Genomic DNA, 19,560 nt, shown 5'->3' on the forward strand with positions numbered 1-19,560 from the left:
TAAAACTGGATTGATATTTATTTCTGACAATTTAAAATTATTAAATCGAATATGTGAAGCCTTTGTTTCTTGGTTAGTTTTGACCATCAACATTAACCAGGTTAATTTTGATTCAGCTCACGATGTGTCAGCAAAATGCTTGAGAATAAAAATGGAAGGAACAGCAAAAGAAATGAGGAGGCATAATTTCTCACTATTTCAAACTTAATGCAGCCTAGAAAAGGAAGCAGAAACAGAAAGCAGGATAATTTGGAAATTTTACAAAAAATTAAAATAGACGATATTAACATCGGAGAATAGGGTTTATGGAAGGCATAAAGTCAGCAACAGAAAATAAAGCAGCAAAGCAGGAATGCTTTGGTTTGTTAAAATGCTTTTAAAAGCAACAACAACAAAACCCCTAAACCTCCCAGAGAACTGAAAAAGCATTAGGAGTGTAAATAACAAGGATAATTTATTGAATTCAATGCACAGAAATGTAAATGGTTATATTTCAACTCTCTAAATAAAACAGCAAAGTTACTGTTCCTACTGACATAAATTTTGTAGTCCTTTACTAACATAAAGCATTGTTAAACATAACGTTACAGTATTTGAGCCCTGTGTTAAAGCTGACACACTTTCTAAATTTAAGAAAAATTCTGCTATATTTGCATACTGCCCTTGTAATTGTCCTACAATAAACTAGTTCTATTATACTGATGCATAGAGTAGCACAATCAGTGGTGACTTAATTTAAATGCAAGAAATTCACCCTGTCTTAGTACAGAGGACTTCAATAATCTGAGAGTAGTAACAGCTGCTTGGTGTCTAAAATATGGAGTACTTTCTCTTCTAGTTACATTCACTGTTTAGTATCTTAATTGAATTCTCAAAATGTTTCTGTATAGCTCAAAATAATTCCCTCACCTCATTCCTGAAAATGTTGAAAATCACTGAAATTCTGAAGAACCTTTATCACATATCTCAACAAAGCAAATTAACTGTGCTTTCCTTCACTAATTTCAACAGCATTTTACGTCGAACGTGTATGCCATTGTTTTGTAAAATTTGAGTTATCATGAACACCTAAAGTGATTTTGGGATAATGCTATTTAATAAAACCTCCTGAATGCTCATAGGACAATGCAAAAGAAGTTAAAAACCAATGACAACAAAACTTTTTGAAAAGTTGAGTAATAGAACATTGGTATCACACTTCATAGCACAATTAAACTGATGCTAAATTAAGCATAAAGACCTACTGTTTCAAAACACAAATTGACTGCATGATACTGTTAGTGCCAGAGGACAGCTTTCTGCATTGCTCATTTCAGAGTGGAAATTGATAGTACTTCAATTTCAGAATTCCTTCTACAAATGTAACTTTATTCAAGTATATTCAAACATACATGCCGTGATGTACTGTTAAAAAAAAAAAAACACCAGACCAAACTAACAAGGTGAAGAAGGTGGAGAACACAACTGAAAACATATGTTATATTTAGAGAAAATAAAACTGCAAATAATACAAGATAAACTTTTTTAAACATCAACCATTTAGAAGGAAAAAAAAATCTGTATCAAAGATACTGCTTATAAAGCAAGAAAAAGCAGTCCTTATCTTGCTATTTTACAAATATTTAACATGGTATGCCAACATTATCATGAAAGCCATGGAAGTTAAGAACAGGACATGCAATTGCCTTTTAAACTGTTCATAGTTTAATGAAATTAAGATTATAATTCCCTTCTGAACACGCTGTTATTCAAATGTCTAACAGAAGTATAATCAATAGAGTAAGACTATTTTGTCCCCATTTAGGTTAAAATACAACATTAGAAAAGTTATTGCTAGAAAACTTTATAAAAACATACACACTTAAAACACCATAAAATAATTTCACATGGTTTAATTAAAAAAAGAAATAAACTAAACAACCCCCCACTTACTAGAGCTACCTGACAAATTACATTAAAACAATCCACTTACTTTTCTGTCCTCAGATTCTACACAGGAACTGCACTCTGCTTTAGTGTCCTGAAAAGACAAACAGAGACCGCTATTGTCATATGGCATATTGACCAGGGTTGTGGAAACACCTCAGAATGAAGAAAGGGAAAAGTCTGAAAAGTGGGTTTCTCAACCTATTACACTTTATTGAACTGTTATTTTTTTATGTGTATTATATCTAAATGTACAATGTTTAGTATTGTGGCTTTAACTAAGGTTTAATCAAGTTTATTACAAGCATAACCTTAAAGACAGGACTGAAACATTGTACAAAAGCAAACCTATTTCAATACAGTGTAGCCAGCTCATAAGACAAAAACATGATCTCTGCTTTACCGTATATACTTTTCTACTTGCATCTTGAGGAAAAAGTAATTGCTTGCTTGCTCTTTTTTTTTTTTTTTTTAATTAGTAATGGTAGCTTAGAAAATATACAGGTAAGCTTAAGAGGAAATAATTGCTCAAACTCCTGTCTGCTGTCAAGAGTGCTAACTAGGACTTGGTATGTTGAAGATATTTGTGTCTGAATGTCAGACATGCATTCTTGCAACATGCAAGAATAATCAAGCATCTTTTTAATATAAAAATGTGTGTGTGTGTGTGTACATACATACACACACACATATTGGACTTATGTTTTCTTCAGCAGTCAAACAAATAATCTTAAATGTAATGTCACCCAACACATGTTCCTTTTATTCATAAGGTATTTTGACTCTCATTGAGCCTTTGGAATTTTGCCAGTAGACACGAAGGCATGAAGAGATAATAATTATCACAAAAATTATAGTCTGGAGGTCATTTATTTCATCATATTATCCCTTTGTACAACAAGTAACCATTGGAAACAGAGTAAGCCAAATGTAGTTCAAGTCATTAAGCTGCAGACAAGTGACCTATTATGATTTTTCTTCTGTTTCAACTTTACTTTTCTAGTGACGGTCTCCTTGGAAGCTAATTTTGTTTACATACTGCAACTTGAGAGACTTCTATTGGGGAAAAAGTGTCATACAGATGAGGGGCAATTTTTTATTAAAAGTAAGTCTTTCCCCAGCCTCTCATTGAAGCTAGAACTACTCTCATCAGCTTTTAGATTAATGGGTAGAGTTACTTGCTAAATAAATCCCAAATCACAAATTTAAGGGTGAGAGCTAATAGCAGCTCCTATTAAAAATTAAAACAAATATTAAATTAAAAAGTTATGTTTCTTCAACACCATGCCTATTCATCTTAAATGAAGGACTGATATTATTGCAATTCCAAAGTCTTCCTACACAAGCCATACACACATAAAAGTTAAAAAAAGATTAGATCATTCAATCAAGTAGGATGAATCAAGATTTCCTGAAAAAAATACTTTCATTCATAGCAAGATATATTAATGATTATTATTAGGTATATCAAGGTCTCTGTCACTTCTTAAGCAGCATATTTCCAACAACAAAAATCCCTGTTATTCTAGTTGGTTTCATAAATGAATCAAATACTCAAATATACAAAAAACCTCAAATACTTTTTATATTCAAACTACTTTCCATGGGAACCAGACTGTAGTTTGCGGAATGTAACACTCAGAAATTTTCTTTCAAGTGTGACATACTGGCAGCCAGTGTCTCACCATGTCTCTCCTCCCATTTGGTGCACAAGGAAACACTACCTCTGCCTACAGGCTGGCTTCCTGAGCTTGTTTGTATATTTATATTCATGTTTTTTTGGTGAGTGATTGAGGAGGAAAAGCTCAGCTTTTAAAAATCTTTCTAACTCAGAGGAATGAATTCAAACTCCATTAACACCAGTACTCTTTACCTGCTAGCTATGCCCTAAGTCACTTTTTGGAAATAATGGAATGTTCTTTAACATATTTATTGGTTAATCAAAAATGAATCATATCTGTTCATATTACCAAGGACAAGGGTGACTCTATATCACATATTACATATTGACCTAAATTAACTGAATGCAGAATAAAGTATCTCCTATCAGATTCTAGTCATAGCGATTACAAACTCTCAGTATGATGAATATACCTTCTTCAAGACATAACAGTACTCTGATCCCTTCCACTGTCTATAGAAGACTGTAGTTTGCTATTTTGACAGTCATTTCCCATTAAAAGCAATTTTTAAGAAACCTACGTTCTAAGCATTCATGACTCAATGTGAATTAAAAATGCAGTTTTACCTGGATAAAACAAAAACCATCTTCCTCCCAGCACAGTTTACCTTACATGGTTGTCTATGACCACTAAGGCAAAAGCTACAAATTAAGCATGCAGCCCACCTGAAAATGGTGGAGGCCAACCCAGCTGAGACTCTCAGTGCTGCAGTCGGGAATTAAAGAGACAAGGTGCCTGGAAGTTAACTGATACCAGCCAGAAGGAAAAGATGCAGGCTGAAAATCAAATTACATAATTTCTATTCTGTGTTTTACCCTTAAACATTAAACAATCATTTAATTTCATAGTGTTTCATTCTCTATCTAAAGGTATGGAAAGTGAATCTTACAAATTAACCACTGCACCACTTGTAATGAAAACCACATATATATGGTTTCAATATTACAGGATATTGAAGCCAGGAAGAAAGAGTGGTATTGGCTTATCTTTGAAATATTGTGAAGTCAGATTTGGGTAAAGCTGTAGCTGTATGTCTTCAAGAGTAGAGGCCTGAATTTGGACTTCTGAAAAAAAAAATATATATATAATCAGGGTCTACTCTTATTTTATTGTTTCTGGTATTCCAAACACCAATTTTAAAATATTGCCTAAGTTATTTTTCACAAACTTGCTTTGAGTACATTATCAGATAACAACCTGGACTGTAAGGGGCAAGGGAATCTTTGGCAGAAGGCTGGCAAACTTGGTGAGGAGGGCTTTAAACTGAGGAACACAGGGGGGAGGGGACAAACTGGAAATGCTAATGCCATCACACACAATGGGGGAATAAGACAGGACAACCTGAGCAGTGATAACAGTGCCATAGCAGCCTCATGAGATGGCTACCAGGAGACCATCCACCAGTGGGTCCTCGTACACCCCTCTGGGGAAACGTGTGTGCTCAAGCACCTTTCTGAAATGCCATACACCAACGCACACAGCATGGAGAAAAAAACAGGAGGAACTAGAGGTCTGTGTGCGGTCACAGGGCCATGATCTCATGGCAATCACAGAGACATGGTGGGATGGCTCGCATGACTGGAATGTGGTCATGGATGGCTACAGGCTTTTCAGGAAAGACAGACCAGCAAGGCAAGGTGGGGGAGTTGCTCTTTATGTGAGGCAGCAAATGAAATACATCAAGCAATGCCTCAGAGTGAAAGGAGAACAAGCTGAGAGCTTGTGGGTAAAAATTAAGGGACAGCCAAATATGGGTGACACTGTTGTGGGTGTTTGTTTCAGGCCACCTGATCAAGAAGAGGAAGTTGGCGAAGCCTTCTACAGACAGCTGGAAGTAGCCTCGCAATCGCAGGCCCTGGTCCTCATGGGGGACTTCAACCACCTGATATTTGATGAAAAAGCAACACGGCAAGCCATGCACAATCCAGAAGGTTCCTGCAGAGCATCGAGGACAACTTTTTGATGCAGGTGGTGGGGGAGCCAATGAGGCGAGATGTGCTGCTTGACCTTATCCTAACAAACAAGGAAGGGCTGGCTGAGGATGTGAGAGTTAGGGGTAGCCTTGGCTGCAGTGACCATGAGATGGTCAAGTTTAGGATACTGCGAGGTAGAAGCAGGGCTACGAGTCGGATTACAACCTTGGACTTCAAGAGAGCCAACTTCGGCCTCTTCAAAGACCTGCTAGGAGGAATCCCATGGGCTAGGCCTCTGGAAGGCAGGGGGACTCCAAGAGAACTGGACAGTATTCAAGAACCCTTCCTCTGACCTCAAGATCAGTGCATCCCCAGGAGGAAGAAGTCAGGCAGAGGAGCCAGGAGAACTGCATGGGTGAGCAAAAAGCTTCTAGAGAAACTCAAATGGAGAGGAAAGTTCACAGTATGAGGGGAGAGGGACTGGCCACTTGGGAGGAATATAGGAATGTTGTCAGGGCGTGCAGAGATGTGATGAGCTTCCTCATTCCAAGCCAAGGCCCGCTTGGAACTAAATCTGGCAAGGGATGTCAAGGATAACAAGAAGGGCTTCTTTAAATACATCAGCAGTAAAAGGAAGACTGGGGATACAGTGGGCCCACTGCTGAACAAGGAAGGGGCCCTGGTGACGCAGGACACAGAGAAGGCAGAGTTACTGAATGCCTTCTTTGCCTCGGTGTTTACTACTAAGGCTGGCCCTCAGGCACCTCAGCCCCCAGAGGTGAGACAGAAAAATCTGGAGGAAGGAAGACTTACCATCGGTTGAGAAGGATTGAGTCAGAGATCACCTATGCAAACTCGCAAATCCATGGGCCCCGATGGGATGCACCCATGAGTGCTGAGGGAGCTGGCAGACGTTCTTGCGAAGCCACTCTCCATCATCTTTGAAAAGTCATGGAGGACAGGAGAGGTGCCCGAGGACTGGAGGAAAGCAAACATGACTCCAATCTTCAAAAAGGGCAAGAAGGAGGACTGGGGAACTACAGGCCAGTCAGCCTCACCTCCATCCCCGGAAAGGTGATGGAGCAGTTCATCCTGGAGGTCATCTCCAGGCATATAGAGAAAAAAAAGGTTATCAGAAGTAGTCAACATGGTTTCACCAAGGGGAGATGATGCTTGACCATCCTGATAGCCTTCTATGATGGAGTGACTGGCTGGGTAGATCAAGGGAGGGCAGTGGATGTGGTCTATTTTGACTTCAGTAAGACATTTGACACTGTCTCCCATAGCATCCTCACAGGCAAGCTAAGGAAGTATGGGTTGGATGAGTAGACAGTGAGGTGGAAAGAGAACTGGCTCAAAACCAGAATTTAGAGGGTTGTGATCAATGGATCAGAGTCTGGATGGAGGCCCGTAACTAGCGGTGTTCCCCCGGGGTCTGTGCTGGGTCCAGTCCTGTTCAACATATTCATCAATGACCTGGATGATGGGACAGAGTGTAACCTCAGCAAGTTCGCTGATAGTACCAATCTGGGAGGAGTGGCTGATACACCAGAAGGCTGTGCTGCCATCCAGTGAGTCCTGGAGAAGCTGGAGAGCTGGGACAAGGGGAACCTAATGAAATTCAACAAAAGCAAGTATAAAGTCCTGCACCTGGGGAGGAACAACCTCATATACCAGTACAGGCTGGGGGCTGAACTACTGGAAAGCAGCTCTGTTGAGAAGGACCTGGGAATGCTGGTGCAAGCTGACCCTGAGCCAGCACTGTGCCCTTGTGGCCAAGAAGGCCAACGGTATCCTGGGCTACATTAAAAGGAATGTGGCCAGCTGGTCAAGGGCACTTCTCCTCCCCCTCTACTCTGCCCTAGTAAAAGACCACATTGGGAGTACTGTATCCAGTTTTGGGCCCCCCAGTTCAAGAAGGACAGGGAACTCCTTGAGCAAGTCCAGCGGAAGGCTCCGAACATGATCAGGGGACTGGAGCATTTCCTGTATGAGGAAAGGCTGAGAGCCTTGGGTTTGTTCAGCCTGGAGAAGACTGAGGGGGGATCTCATCAATACTTGTGAATATTTAAAGAGTGGGTGTCAGGATGACAGGACTAGGCTCTTTTCAATAGTACCCAAGGACAAGGGGCAATGGGCACAAGTTGGAACACGGGCCGTTACACCTGAACATGAGAAAAATCATCTTTCCTGTGAGGCTGCCAGAGCAGTGGCACAGGCTGCCCAGGGGGGTTGTGGAGTCTCCTTCCCTGGAGACATTCAAAACCCTCCTGGATGCGTTCCTGTGCCCCCTGCTCTGGGTGTGCCTGCTCAAGCAGGGGGGTTGGACAAGATGATCTCCAGAGGTCCCTTCCAACCCCTACCATTCTGTCATTCTGTGATTCTGTAACAACCATTTAATATCTAACAAAGCCTGACTTCCTGAACAGGATTTTTCTTTAACGATGGGTGAAATCCTCACAAATGCATATACTCTAATAAAGCATAACTAAGGATACTGACAGGTTACCTAAAGAAGGACTAAAGTAGAATTCAAGGATGCTCAGTCCAAAGAAGTTAAACCAGTTGGAAGGTGTTAAAAATGTGAACAGTAAAACTTTGTGCAGTGGGTGAAGAAGAAATAGTAAGAGACAATGCATATGTCTCTTCTAAAATCAGTAATTTGCAAATTTATTAGTGGAATAATAAACTGTAATTTGCAACAGGTGGATATTTAAAAAGAATAGTAATAGTTTGTCACTTCTGCAGAAACCGTTACATGAGTTGCTTGTTGTGCATCTGATGACTCTAGAAAGTCCATGAAGCAGTCTTTTTGGAAGAAAAGTAGTCAACTACTTTGTTACCAACTGTAACTGACCTCAGGCAGAATTTGTCCTTGAGTGACAAGAGTATTTCACGTTAGGGACATGAATGCATCTCTTAACCTTTAATTGCCCAAGCAAAACAAACCGTTTTTTCTGACACAGTTAGTGGCCTAATTCTTTCAACCACTGAAGTTACTGGCTTAATCAAATATATGTTTACATATAAATATTTGAGTATACATCATCTATATCTGAGATATACCTCCTTTAAAGGAAAAATGTACACAGAAACTCAGCTTTAAAAAAAAATATCTAAATGAATCATCTGTCAAGCTCAGAGAAAGAAGGGAAGAAATCATATGTTCCTCTTCTTTTTGTAAGTGCATAATGACAAAGCCCACTCATTTTGGTATGTATACTACAAGTTTCCCAACTTTATGAATTATTTGAGATTAAGAAGTACCATTTCTGTAAAGCAAGTGTTAAATCCCAGGGATTTGAACAATACATCAGACACTTTCTTTAATGTTGTGACATTTAAAAAATGAAGTTAGAACCAAGCAAAATCTGTTCCTCCTGAAGAATTAGTATTTTAGACAAATTATGTAATGATAGAATACTTCATAGGATGCTTCATGGGATGGAAAAACAGAATTATAGACGTACGCTGGCACTAAGGTAGAAACCCTCTTATCTGTTTCAGTTTAAAACCAACATCATTCCTTTTTTTCTCAGGGTGTCACAGCATAAAAGCCAATTAAATTATATTACTATAAACACATTAAGATCATTATTTTTTATGTGATGGCACAAAATAAAATTGCCTTTTTTGTCTGTTATGTTGGGTAGCAGCAACAAGCAAACAATGCAAGGTTTTATGCAGAACATCAGGAGCAACAGAGAACAAAAATAACTTTTAAAAGTTGAACAAAGTGCTGTAAGTGACACTACCACATATATTTAATACTAGAATTGCAGTAATTGAGATGGTGAAACTATGCTCATCTCTGTGCTTGCAAGCATACAGTTCTGAAGGATAGCCTTTAAATGTTCCTAGTGGAACTCACTCACCTTAGTGACCAACTGGTATTAAATTTATGGTTGTATTGAGGACTGTGGCTTATCAGATAGAAAAGTGAGCCCAAGAGGTACAATTCTTTAAGCACTAGTTTGGAGACAACATAATTATGAATCTACCACCTTCATCCATTATTAGTGTTATTCTAATGCTACAAATCAACAAAAGTAGAAGTAATAATTGGTGGTAGCATGATGCTGCATGGCATTTTGGCTTTAGGATGCAGTAAAAACCTCCATACAATTTGTTTTAGCTTCTACAATTCTACATTTAATTTTACTTCTTGAATTGCAAATAGTGAAATCAATATCCTCAAGTAGCCATTAGTCATGCGAACATAACCAACACCTGTACATGGCTGTGTACTTATCATACATTTTTCAGTTTGTTATCTCCCTGCTATCCAAAGCCTGTTTCCCTTACCTCCCTATCATCTTAAAACAGAATACCAGAAAAAAAAAACAAAACCAAACCAAGCAATCAAACAAAAAACCCCAAGAAATAAGCAAACTCTACAGGCTAAGAAACTTTAGAAAATTTATCTCCATTTCTAACATCAGGTGTTTTTTTTTTTTCATGTGAAAATAATGAAAGATAAAAGGTAAACAGAATTCATATGTAGACCCACTACTCCCATGGCCTGTATCAGCAGGAGGAAAGAGGAGACTGTAAGTTACTGAAGTATTCCGACCGGTTTTGTCTGTAATATCAAGAATGGTCAGCAGGTGGAAGCAAATAACCTTGTAAAATCTTGTTCAACTTCCCTATGAAAGATAAATCTACTGCACTGACCAAGTTGGTCAGGCGTTTTACACGTGCCCTTGGCATCCCAAAAAGTACTAAAACAAATTATGTCTTTTCATCACAACACTGGTTTTCAATTTCATAAATAGGTTGTAGGTTGAGAAATAAAAGGGGGGGGTTTTCAGGTTTAGAATTTTTAAAAGTGAAATGGATTCCTTTTAACTAAAGCATATATAAAGGTAGGCTGATGTTAAACAAAACAAGAATATATGTATTTAAAATTTTAAAATACCCAGTCAAATTCTAGGTTATTGATTTTTCTGGATATTTTTATTAAGTGCTTAAATACATCAAAGCCCTGAAGTACTGAGGAAAATACTTAATCTTTTTCACTATCCATTAGCCATCATATTTCATTATTGCTGTTAACAAACAGGCTGCCAGCAGAAGAACTGATTTGAATTTCATATTAGTTCTATTTTATCCATCTCAGAGAACAAATTAAACACACAGTAATACTTACTGAAGAAGAAAATAAATGAAAAATGAATCCTTAGAATGTGACATTCAAGTCTTTACTAAGTTTGCCCCCAGCAACTGAAGGACTCATGCAGAAGTGTCACTGAAATAAGTCAAGAAACCAGTTCCAGGTTATTAATGGCTTCAACAGTTGCAATGTCAAAGATGCAAGAAAAGAGCTTTATTTATGAAAGCAATAGCTTCATCTCTATTTACTAACAGTTCTGGACCAACAAAGGCTTGTGTGTACAAGCTACAAGCACAAACCAGAAGATTGGGTCATCTGCATCTTTTCCTGTTGCCTCAGGGCAGCCTCAGGACTGTTTCTCTAGAGTCAGAAAGGAAATCCATCTGATGAGGGATTTAAAATCAAGTTTCTCAAGACTCTGGAGAGCTTACTCATCTTGTTTCTAGCTAAAAGTAGACTTTAAGAGGAAGGTTTACAAGACTCTTGGAAACTGAACTGACAAATTTTATAATAAAAAATTACTGCTTGTAAAAATACTGCTGTATTTTTAATGTAGATTTGAAGGGACTCTTGTGTGTGCCCTCCCACACATCCACCCACCATCCAGCTGTGTAAGTGGATACCCAATCTCTTCTCTTCTCTGATTCTAGTGTTTTGATTATGTTCATTTACAATTTTCAAGGCTATCAAGAGCTGAAAACATTTTTTCCAAATAAAAAGCTTGACTTTTTTTCATTAATAAAGACCTGTTTGAGGGAACAGGCATTGCTTGCTGATAAAGCTTTATGGACTGGAGTATATGAAACTTTCCCACTTCTCCTCTTCATTCTCTCACCTTTATGAGTTACTTGTCCTTTTCTTAAATACACTCAAAACGCTTAGAGATGCAAGGACAGACCTCTCGACAGCAAAGAAAGCAAGCCTTTCTGTGCCTCACAACTCATGTAATTTCTCCAAACATATGTTTTCATTAGTCCAATTAAGAAAAATTACCTGAGTGTAAAACTTCTGCGTATGTCCTTAGATCATCACAACTGCACAAAACAACATAAAAATATGTAGCATTTTCATAAAAGACTCTATCATGTAGAAGTATCTAGCTATATCTATAAGAATTTGCTGTTGAAGCCTAGAAAAATGTCAGGTTAAGACTTCATTTGGGGGGCTAGTAAATATTTAATTTTCAAACATGGCAATACAAATTTACATTAGATAAAGTTATTGGTTTAAACAGCATGAAAATATTTAAGTTCCCTAAATATAACATCGTTTTGATCTACAGGTCAAATCTGAAACTCCTTTTCTATATGACCCTCTATTTTCAAAGCTGAAAGCTGCCATGCTCAATTCAAAGAGTAACACCATTGCCTCTGAATCCATCTTTACTTTCAGATGCAAAGTGGGAAAATATATGCAATTTCCATTTTCTAGGTTGTGTGCAGTTTTCTAAATAATCTTTTGAAAGCCTAATTGTACTTAATTTTTAACTAATTTAGGAAAAAAGTGGCACTTCAGGAGCAAAATCAGGCTAACCACCACCATAAGAATTTTCAAAACTGTAAATTTTAAGAGTTTTAAACTGCTAAAACTAAATTTAAGAATGGTAAATGTTATTTATCTAATAATATCCCCTTAGGTGTCAAATAGATCAACAGCCACGTAAATGTTAGTATACCTTAAGTCGCTGAAATCTAGGTGATCAATATATATTCCTGACAAATCCGAGGTACGATTTGTCGATAAAGTTGCCCATGTGGTCTGAACACAGAGTACAGGCTAGGTAAGCTGGGTTAAGATGACAACTGGTAATACATACCCAAAGTGCAGATGCAACTTTCATAAAAAGCAATCTAATTTGACAGTTTGTGTTTTTACATTGACATTGGCATAAGGGCACAACTGGATTCCTGGAGAAATTTATCTTTTTTAGCCTGGTTTCCTAAAGGAACAAGCACACAAAATTACATTGTAACTCAAGCACCTCAACACCTTTAGAATATAATTATTAAGTTCAGCCACATCTGACAGGGAAACAGAAGCCCCAAGAGCTATTATGTTCCTGCATTTTTCATAAATTAGTGTCTGAGTAAAAGGAAAAGACCAAACATTACTTGCAAAACCAGCCACTACACCAGATGTTAAAAGACCTCAAAGAGACCTGAGGATGCTGAGATGAGGAGGACTCATGTGAAGCCAAGATAGAATGGATGGAGCCCATGTTTTTCAGGTGGGGACTTTGAGGACACGGGGCACCAATCTCTAATAAAACTGTTTCAGTTAAGTCCACTGTTCACAAAAATAACTTACTTTAAGACTGAAGACAATTTTTGTTGAAGTTTTGAACAGAGTTCAGTCATTTTACAGCTACTTATCGATAAAAACTAAACAAATTTTAAGTGAGACAGCAAATTTTTAGGCTTACAGAACGGCAGAAAAAAAATTTCGTAATGAAAGAAGGTGTATGATGACTGCAGTACTAAGAAAGCAGGTTCCCATGAATATCAAGGCTTTGTGAAAAGGTATTTTTTAATTGTGATATTACACTAAACTTCTGCTTCACTCACAATAGGATGAGTTTTATGCTTTTAATATATATTCATAAAATACATCTAGTTCCAAGGAGTAAAAACAGCTACATTAATAATAAACCGATCATGTGTTCACTATGCTTTTGGGAACAAAAACGCAATACTAAACTTCATATGGGAATCAAGGCTTCACTGCATAAACAATTGCCTTGTATCTGAGAATTAACAAAAAATATCTAGATTCAATACAGTGTACTGGTTCAAATCAGTGTACTGGTTTTGTCTGGGACAATGGTTTTCTTCATAGTAGCTGGTATGTTGCTGTGTTTTGGATTAGTGACCAAAACACTGCTGATAACACACCAATATTTCATTTCTTGCCAAACAGTGCATACACAGCCTCATGGCCTTTTCTGCTTCTCACCCCACACCACCAGTGGGCTGGAGATATACAAGAAGCTGAGAGGAAACACAGCCGGGACAGCTGGCCCAACTGACCAAAGGGTTATTCCAGACCATTTGATGTTCTGCTCAGTCATAAAAAGCTGGGGAAAGAAGGAGAAAGGGAAGACATTGGCAGATATGGCATTTGTCTTCCCGAGTAAATACTACATGTGATGGAGCCCTGCTTTCCAGGAAATGGTGAAACACCTGCCTGCCCACGGGAAGTAGTGAATGAATTCCTTACTTTGCTTTGCTTGCGTTTTCAGATTTTGCTTTCCCTATTAAACTGTCTATATCTTAACTCATGAGTTTTCTCACTTCTACCCTCCAGTTCCCTTCACCATCCCTACCATGGGAAGTGAGCAAGTGGCTGGGTGGGGCTTAGTTCCCTACTGGGGTTAACCCACAACAATCAGAAATTGATCATTTTTCAGCTTCTACCTATTCACAAGTGTGACAAGTAGTCAGCTTACATTTAGCTGGTGTTTCATATACAGAAACTTTATTTCAACATCCTGGCATACCTCTGCATCACTACATTAATAAGAGCATGGTAGCAGAGGCATCAGTGAAGACTGTATCCAAAGGACTATTGTTATCATGAGCAAATTAAAAAGAAGCTCTGATGACTACAGCTATTGCTTTAACATCCAAGAGAAATAAAGAATTTAACTAGAGACTCAGACCACAAGATTGTATGACTTAGAATGGCCACAGCTTTGCGTTATTTTCTTAGCAACTAACAGTTTCACTCTTTTGTTACTGTTGGTAACAAGAATGTGACTGAGACGTGATCTATTTTCTTTCTTCTATGCCCAGTGTAGGGTATAGAAGACCATGTTCCACTGAAATATCTGCCAAGCTATACTGTGTGGAAGATATCAGAACCCATTTCATTTCCAAATCTTTTTAGGAACTTCATAGCTAAAAAGATACTGGCCTAAATAGGAGCCCTGAAAGGCTGCTGAGTAACACTCATTCACCTTGCACATACAAAGAAGCTAAGACAGAACATAAATGAAGCCTCCTAAAGAAAATGAGCAGAGACAAATGTCAGTGGCATGGATGTGTTACTGCTCAAAAATGATCAGCACCCAATATCCCCAGTATGTACTCTTCTCCTGAATGAGTGTGCTGGAATTCAAAATGTTTACTTTTCATATAAGTGTCTCAGTACTAACACACACGCACTTTTGAAGTAAGTACACAGATGATATATTGTTCCTCCTACTTTTTCTTGGTTTTTTTTCCCCAAAACAGATGCTTCAGCCTATATCAACACTGAAGTGCCAAGAACAGGTTCAATAAGAACAAGTGTCCCTGGCATCTTTTTGCAGAAGGATGACTCTGTGTCAGTATTGGTCAAGAGGCACAGCACACAGTAGCAAAAGAAAAGAAAAGGAAAAAACAAACAAACAAACAAAAAACAAAACACTAAAACAAACAACCAAAAAAAGCCTGGAAGGCCCTTTCACCCCCACAAAACCCCTCTCTTCAATTGTGACCACAGATTTTGTGGTTTTGTCTACAGATTAATGTGCACTGAGGAATTAACCTTCTTTTTAAACACAAATATTGATACTTAGTTGAAGTAAATAGTTTTTAATGTCTAATAATTCAATGTTCAGGTTTTTTTTAAAATTGGAGTGTAGATAATGTCTCCGCATAATACGGTATAGTATGTGAAGGTATTCTATATGCAACTGAGATATATCTACTGCAATTGTTTTAAAACAGATTTCACCATGCATACAGACTAGCAAATTCCCCATCACCACCACAGATGTGTATGACAGATGAATGCATAGAATGAGCTACGGCATTCGGAAGAGAGAACAAAAAAAAGAAAAAAACCTCAAGGTGAAAGATGAGTGCAACAAGAAGTTAATTTATAAATGGATTTGCATCCATCAAAAAAAAAAAGAAAATCAGTTTCTTCCTCCTTTTCTTAAACTAGTAGAGTAATGAAAGGAACCTAGCCATCTAAATGCAATTTTTCTAAGGTTATCATCTTTATTAGTCTCATAATCTGCAATTTCTCACTCACTAGGCAGATTAAGTCATCTATTCAATAGAGAAAATCCAGCAGGAACGAAGCACCAAGCATCATACTCTGAATTTTAGGAGCTGTGCAGGAATTAAACCTCAAGTGAACCTCTATAGCTCTCATTTTCCCTCATGTCTAAACACAAAGCTTTTCTACTTAAACACACCAACTGAGCTTTCAGCTTTAAGCTGCAGGCTCTCTGCCATGCTGGATAAAATAAGAAGTTCATCTACCTTAAAACCATGCCTCTGGAGCACCTATACTGTCTCTGGGGCACTGATTCCTATGACTGTTTGTTTTTTGACTTCTGAAGGACTGAATCAGAGCCCTAGGAATGGAGTAATAAAGAGAGAGTCAGAAAGCAGTTTGTAGCAAAAGCTTAGGGAAGGTGTACAATGTCCTGCATGCAAACTACTTTGTATGCACAACGCATGTATACACGTCAGTACTGTTCTATCTCAGAACCCTGTGTATCAAGCCTGATGTATGGAAACTAGGTTCTAAAAACCAGCAGCTGAGGTACATTCTGAGCTAGAAGCTCTTTTCAGGCCATTTAATAACTGTGAGATTTTTATCTTACGAACTCATCCATTCTGGTTTTGAAACTCCTCATACTTTTGGCCTCTGAAATATCCCATCGCAAGTCCACAGTTTAAGGCTATATTATACGGAAAAACACACCCTTTTGTTTGGTTTTAATTTGCTAATAAGAATTTGATTGTATGTCAACAGTTTGTCTTTTGACCAGTGAAAGACTGAATAATTACACCAGTGTTTAAAATGCCTCTGAGAGGTATCTCTCTCAAAGAATTCATACCAACATGTATCGCTCAACCCTTAGGAGAATCCTCCAGCTTTTTGGTGCTAACCTTCAACTATCTGACACTTGATAAAATATGTATGCTCCAGTTTAATTAATGAAGTAGGAGATGTGTTGACCCAGGAAAAAAAGAGCGCTGTATTTATTTCAAACTCTTTCTGATGGTATTATTGTTTTAAAAAAATCTGCAGAAAATAGGGGATTGCGTATTCCAAAATGCCAACTCAGCCTGGCCAAAGGAATCTGAGGGACAAAAAGTACATCAGGGCTTTGATCACCCACTTCCTAACTTCACATTATATTTTCTATATGTTCTTTCTACATTATATGCTAAATATGCAACCCTGTGATTTTTTAAAAGTTTTACTTCCAGTTCAATGAAGTTACCCAAGTATGAATACTGAATACTATCTAAGCTGCACAACTTTAAACAAAGTAAAATAGAACCAGTAGATCAGCTAAAACATTGATTACATCAAAAGCAATTTTTGATGGAGCGCAAACGTCACTGTTCCTGAATTCAAAACATTTCCTAGATGAATTATTTTCAACCGCTGGTAAGTACAGCTGCACACATTTCATGTAAACTAAAAAGTTGTTAGAATCGCGTTATAGCAGAAAATATATTTTTCCCTCTTTCTGTATAAACCAGGTTAATACACTCTTATTTGATCTGGTAGATTTTTAAAATTACTTTCTGGCAAGACCAGTTTAAAATTTATCATCCTGATATAACTGAAACTTTTATTTAAAGACTGAACACAAATTCTGGACCTTAGAGAAAAAAAACCCACACCTTCTCCCTGGATCCTTAGTTTTAACAGCTTCTGCTGATCAATCCTACTATAATGTAACCCAAGATGGGTGTACAGAACATAGGCTGACAGGTTTTATACGCTTCCTATTTTGGTGTTCATATAACCATTAACAGTAACTACAATAAACACATTAATGATAAAGACCAGATAATCATTGAACTGTAAAAATCCAACTCTCTTTACCAAGGTGGGGTGGGGGATGAAGGGTGGTGGAATCTATTAAGAAATTTGCACCTCAACTAATAGTGCTATATATAGTATGTCAACTTGGCAAGCGATGTGCCCATAGGTGTTTCTTTTTTCTTTATCAATGCAAGGATCTTATTAGGGGCAGCTCTAATTATAATAATAACTACTTATTAAAATGAGTAAAAAGAATCACTGTTTTAATATAAGTAGGCTGAAACTTTTCTATCTAACAAACAGTGCTTTCTAAAAAAGTGAAAAAAATATTTACAATCTGAATCAGAGAACATGTTTTTTCAGTTGGTTTTCCACCAATTAACAAGCTTCTGATTTTGTTTATACAAGGGTATCAAATTACAAACAAACTCTCATAACAGCTGCACATTCATCAAACTTGCATTTCTCTTCGCTTTTAAAGCAAATTTCAGGGCTGAATACTGTATCTTAAATGATAATCAAAGTTCCAAATCAAATTGTATCATTACTATATTCAAACAAGAAATGAGAGATCTCGTGGTACTGGTGAGCTGTTTTATCAAAGTGATCACCATAATGTACCTCTGTACTTTAATGTGCTTATCCAAAACAGAAGGAATTAACATGAATGCATTTCATACACTTAGCAGATTAAGGTCCAGTTTCTTTCTTACAATAAAACCAAATGTCTAAATTCCCTCATCCAATGTAAATGACAGTATTTTTATACGTATTTTAACCCTGCTTCATAAAATAGAGAGTGATATTTCAACAATAATTCCATAACATCAGCACTAAGCCCTCTGGGTCTCATTCGTTATAGCTATTATTTTACCAGGTAAAAACAGGACTACAAGAACACTAATACATCCTCTGGAAGAAAATGATTATATATAATCTTCTAAACCAGAACGTTAAATACTGTTATGTCTTGTCATAGCCAAACGCAAACAGAAGGATTATAGTAGTATCTCCACTAGAACAGAGCTGACGTTTTTTAAATCATGTGTACGTAAACACACACATAATTAACGGCTTTTCAATACTCACTGAAGACTGAAAGGGTCCTAAATTGGCTTTAAGTGGTTAGAAGAAAATATATTTTTATCAAAATAGACTATATTAAATGCTTTTATAAGATAACTTATTTTGGTGCAAATTCTGATTTTTAGAAGAATTACAGGTGCATTACTATAAAATTAGGAAAAGAGGGCTTTTTTGGTCACTGCTTTTATATAGTCTTTCAGGGTTTTTGTATAAACGTATGACAATTTTTTTATATAAATGTTACCCTGAAAAACATTTGAGTCATACAAACACTCCCTTGCATGATCTATTGTCTCAATAAAGTGTTATAAATCCCAAAGTAAAAATAATGTCATTATTAAAGCAAAACAGAAGGATGTTAAGATCACCAATGTTAACAGAAAAAATCCTGATAAAGACAATTATTTCCCTCTGGAATTCTTGGAATGCTGTGGAATTGCCATCATAACTGGTATATACTTTTAAAGACACTTAGTAAAACTGATCAGCAATGAAGAATTTTCAAGTAAAATAATCTAAGATCTACTACCTTTTGTTTCCTTGTTTCTGTAGCTTTATATTTCCACCAAATATAAAGTATTTCTTTTTCCCTGCTTGTGAATTTTTGACTGCTTAAACTGATTAAATATGCAATTTGATTGTTGTTTTTAATATGCTCAAAATGACATCTAAAACCGTGCGTAATTTTACAATACAAATACTGAAAATCATCATCACCATTTACATTGTAATTGCTCTTACTGAGCCTAATGATTATTAATGATGCAGCCAGAAAAATACATTCTATAAAATTATGTGATGATAATCAAGTGATAATATTTTGTAAATTATACCAGATATTTGGTGACTCCTAATATATTGTTCACTACATCAGGCTGGAAAAATCACTTTCTTAACGTGGTATAATGACACAGTAAAGCCAACATCAAGTTGACGTTCAAGATATCGAAATAAGCTTCTGAAAAGCAGATCCAGTACAAGGTTTTCTACCAAATACCAGATAAACACTGAGATTCTGTATCAGAGCTACTCCACAAAATATTGTCTGTAGTGGCCAATT

General features: G+C 37.0%; 1 protein-coding gene across 5 annotated transcripts in view; it reads right to left on the reverse strand.

The window, feature by feature from the left end:
• Nucleotides 1–19,560, reverse strand: part of RBFOX1 (RNA binding fox-1 homolog 1) — a 1,419,204-nt gene that overhangs the window by 613,156 nt on the left and 786,488 nt on the right. For all 5 annotated transcript variants that reach the window (XM_064461968.1, XM_064461967.1, XM_064461969.1 and 2 more), the window contains one exon: nucleotides 1,973–2,020. In XM_064461968.1, coding sequence (XP_064318038.1) covers nucleotides 1,973–2,020 — 48 coding nt within the window. The remainder of the gene's footprint in view (nucleotides 1–1,972; nucleotides 2,021–19,560) is intronic.

This window comes from Phalacrocorax carbo, chromosome 10 (genome assembly GCF_963921805.1).
Source record: "Phalacrocorax carbo chromosome 10, bPhaCar2.1, whole genome shotgun sequence".
Lineage (NCBI taxonomy): Eukaryota > Metazoa > Chordata > Aves > Suliformes > Phalacrocoracidae > Phalacrocorax > Phalacrocorax carbo.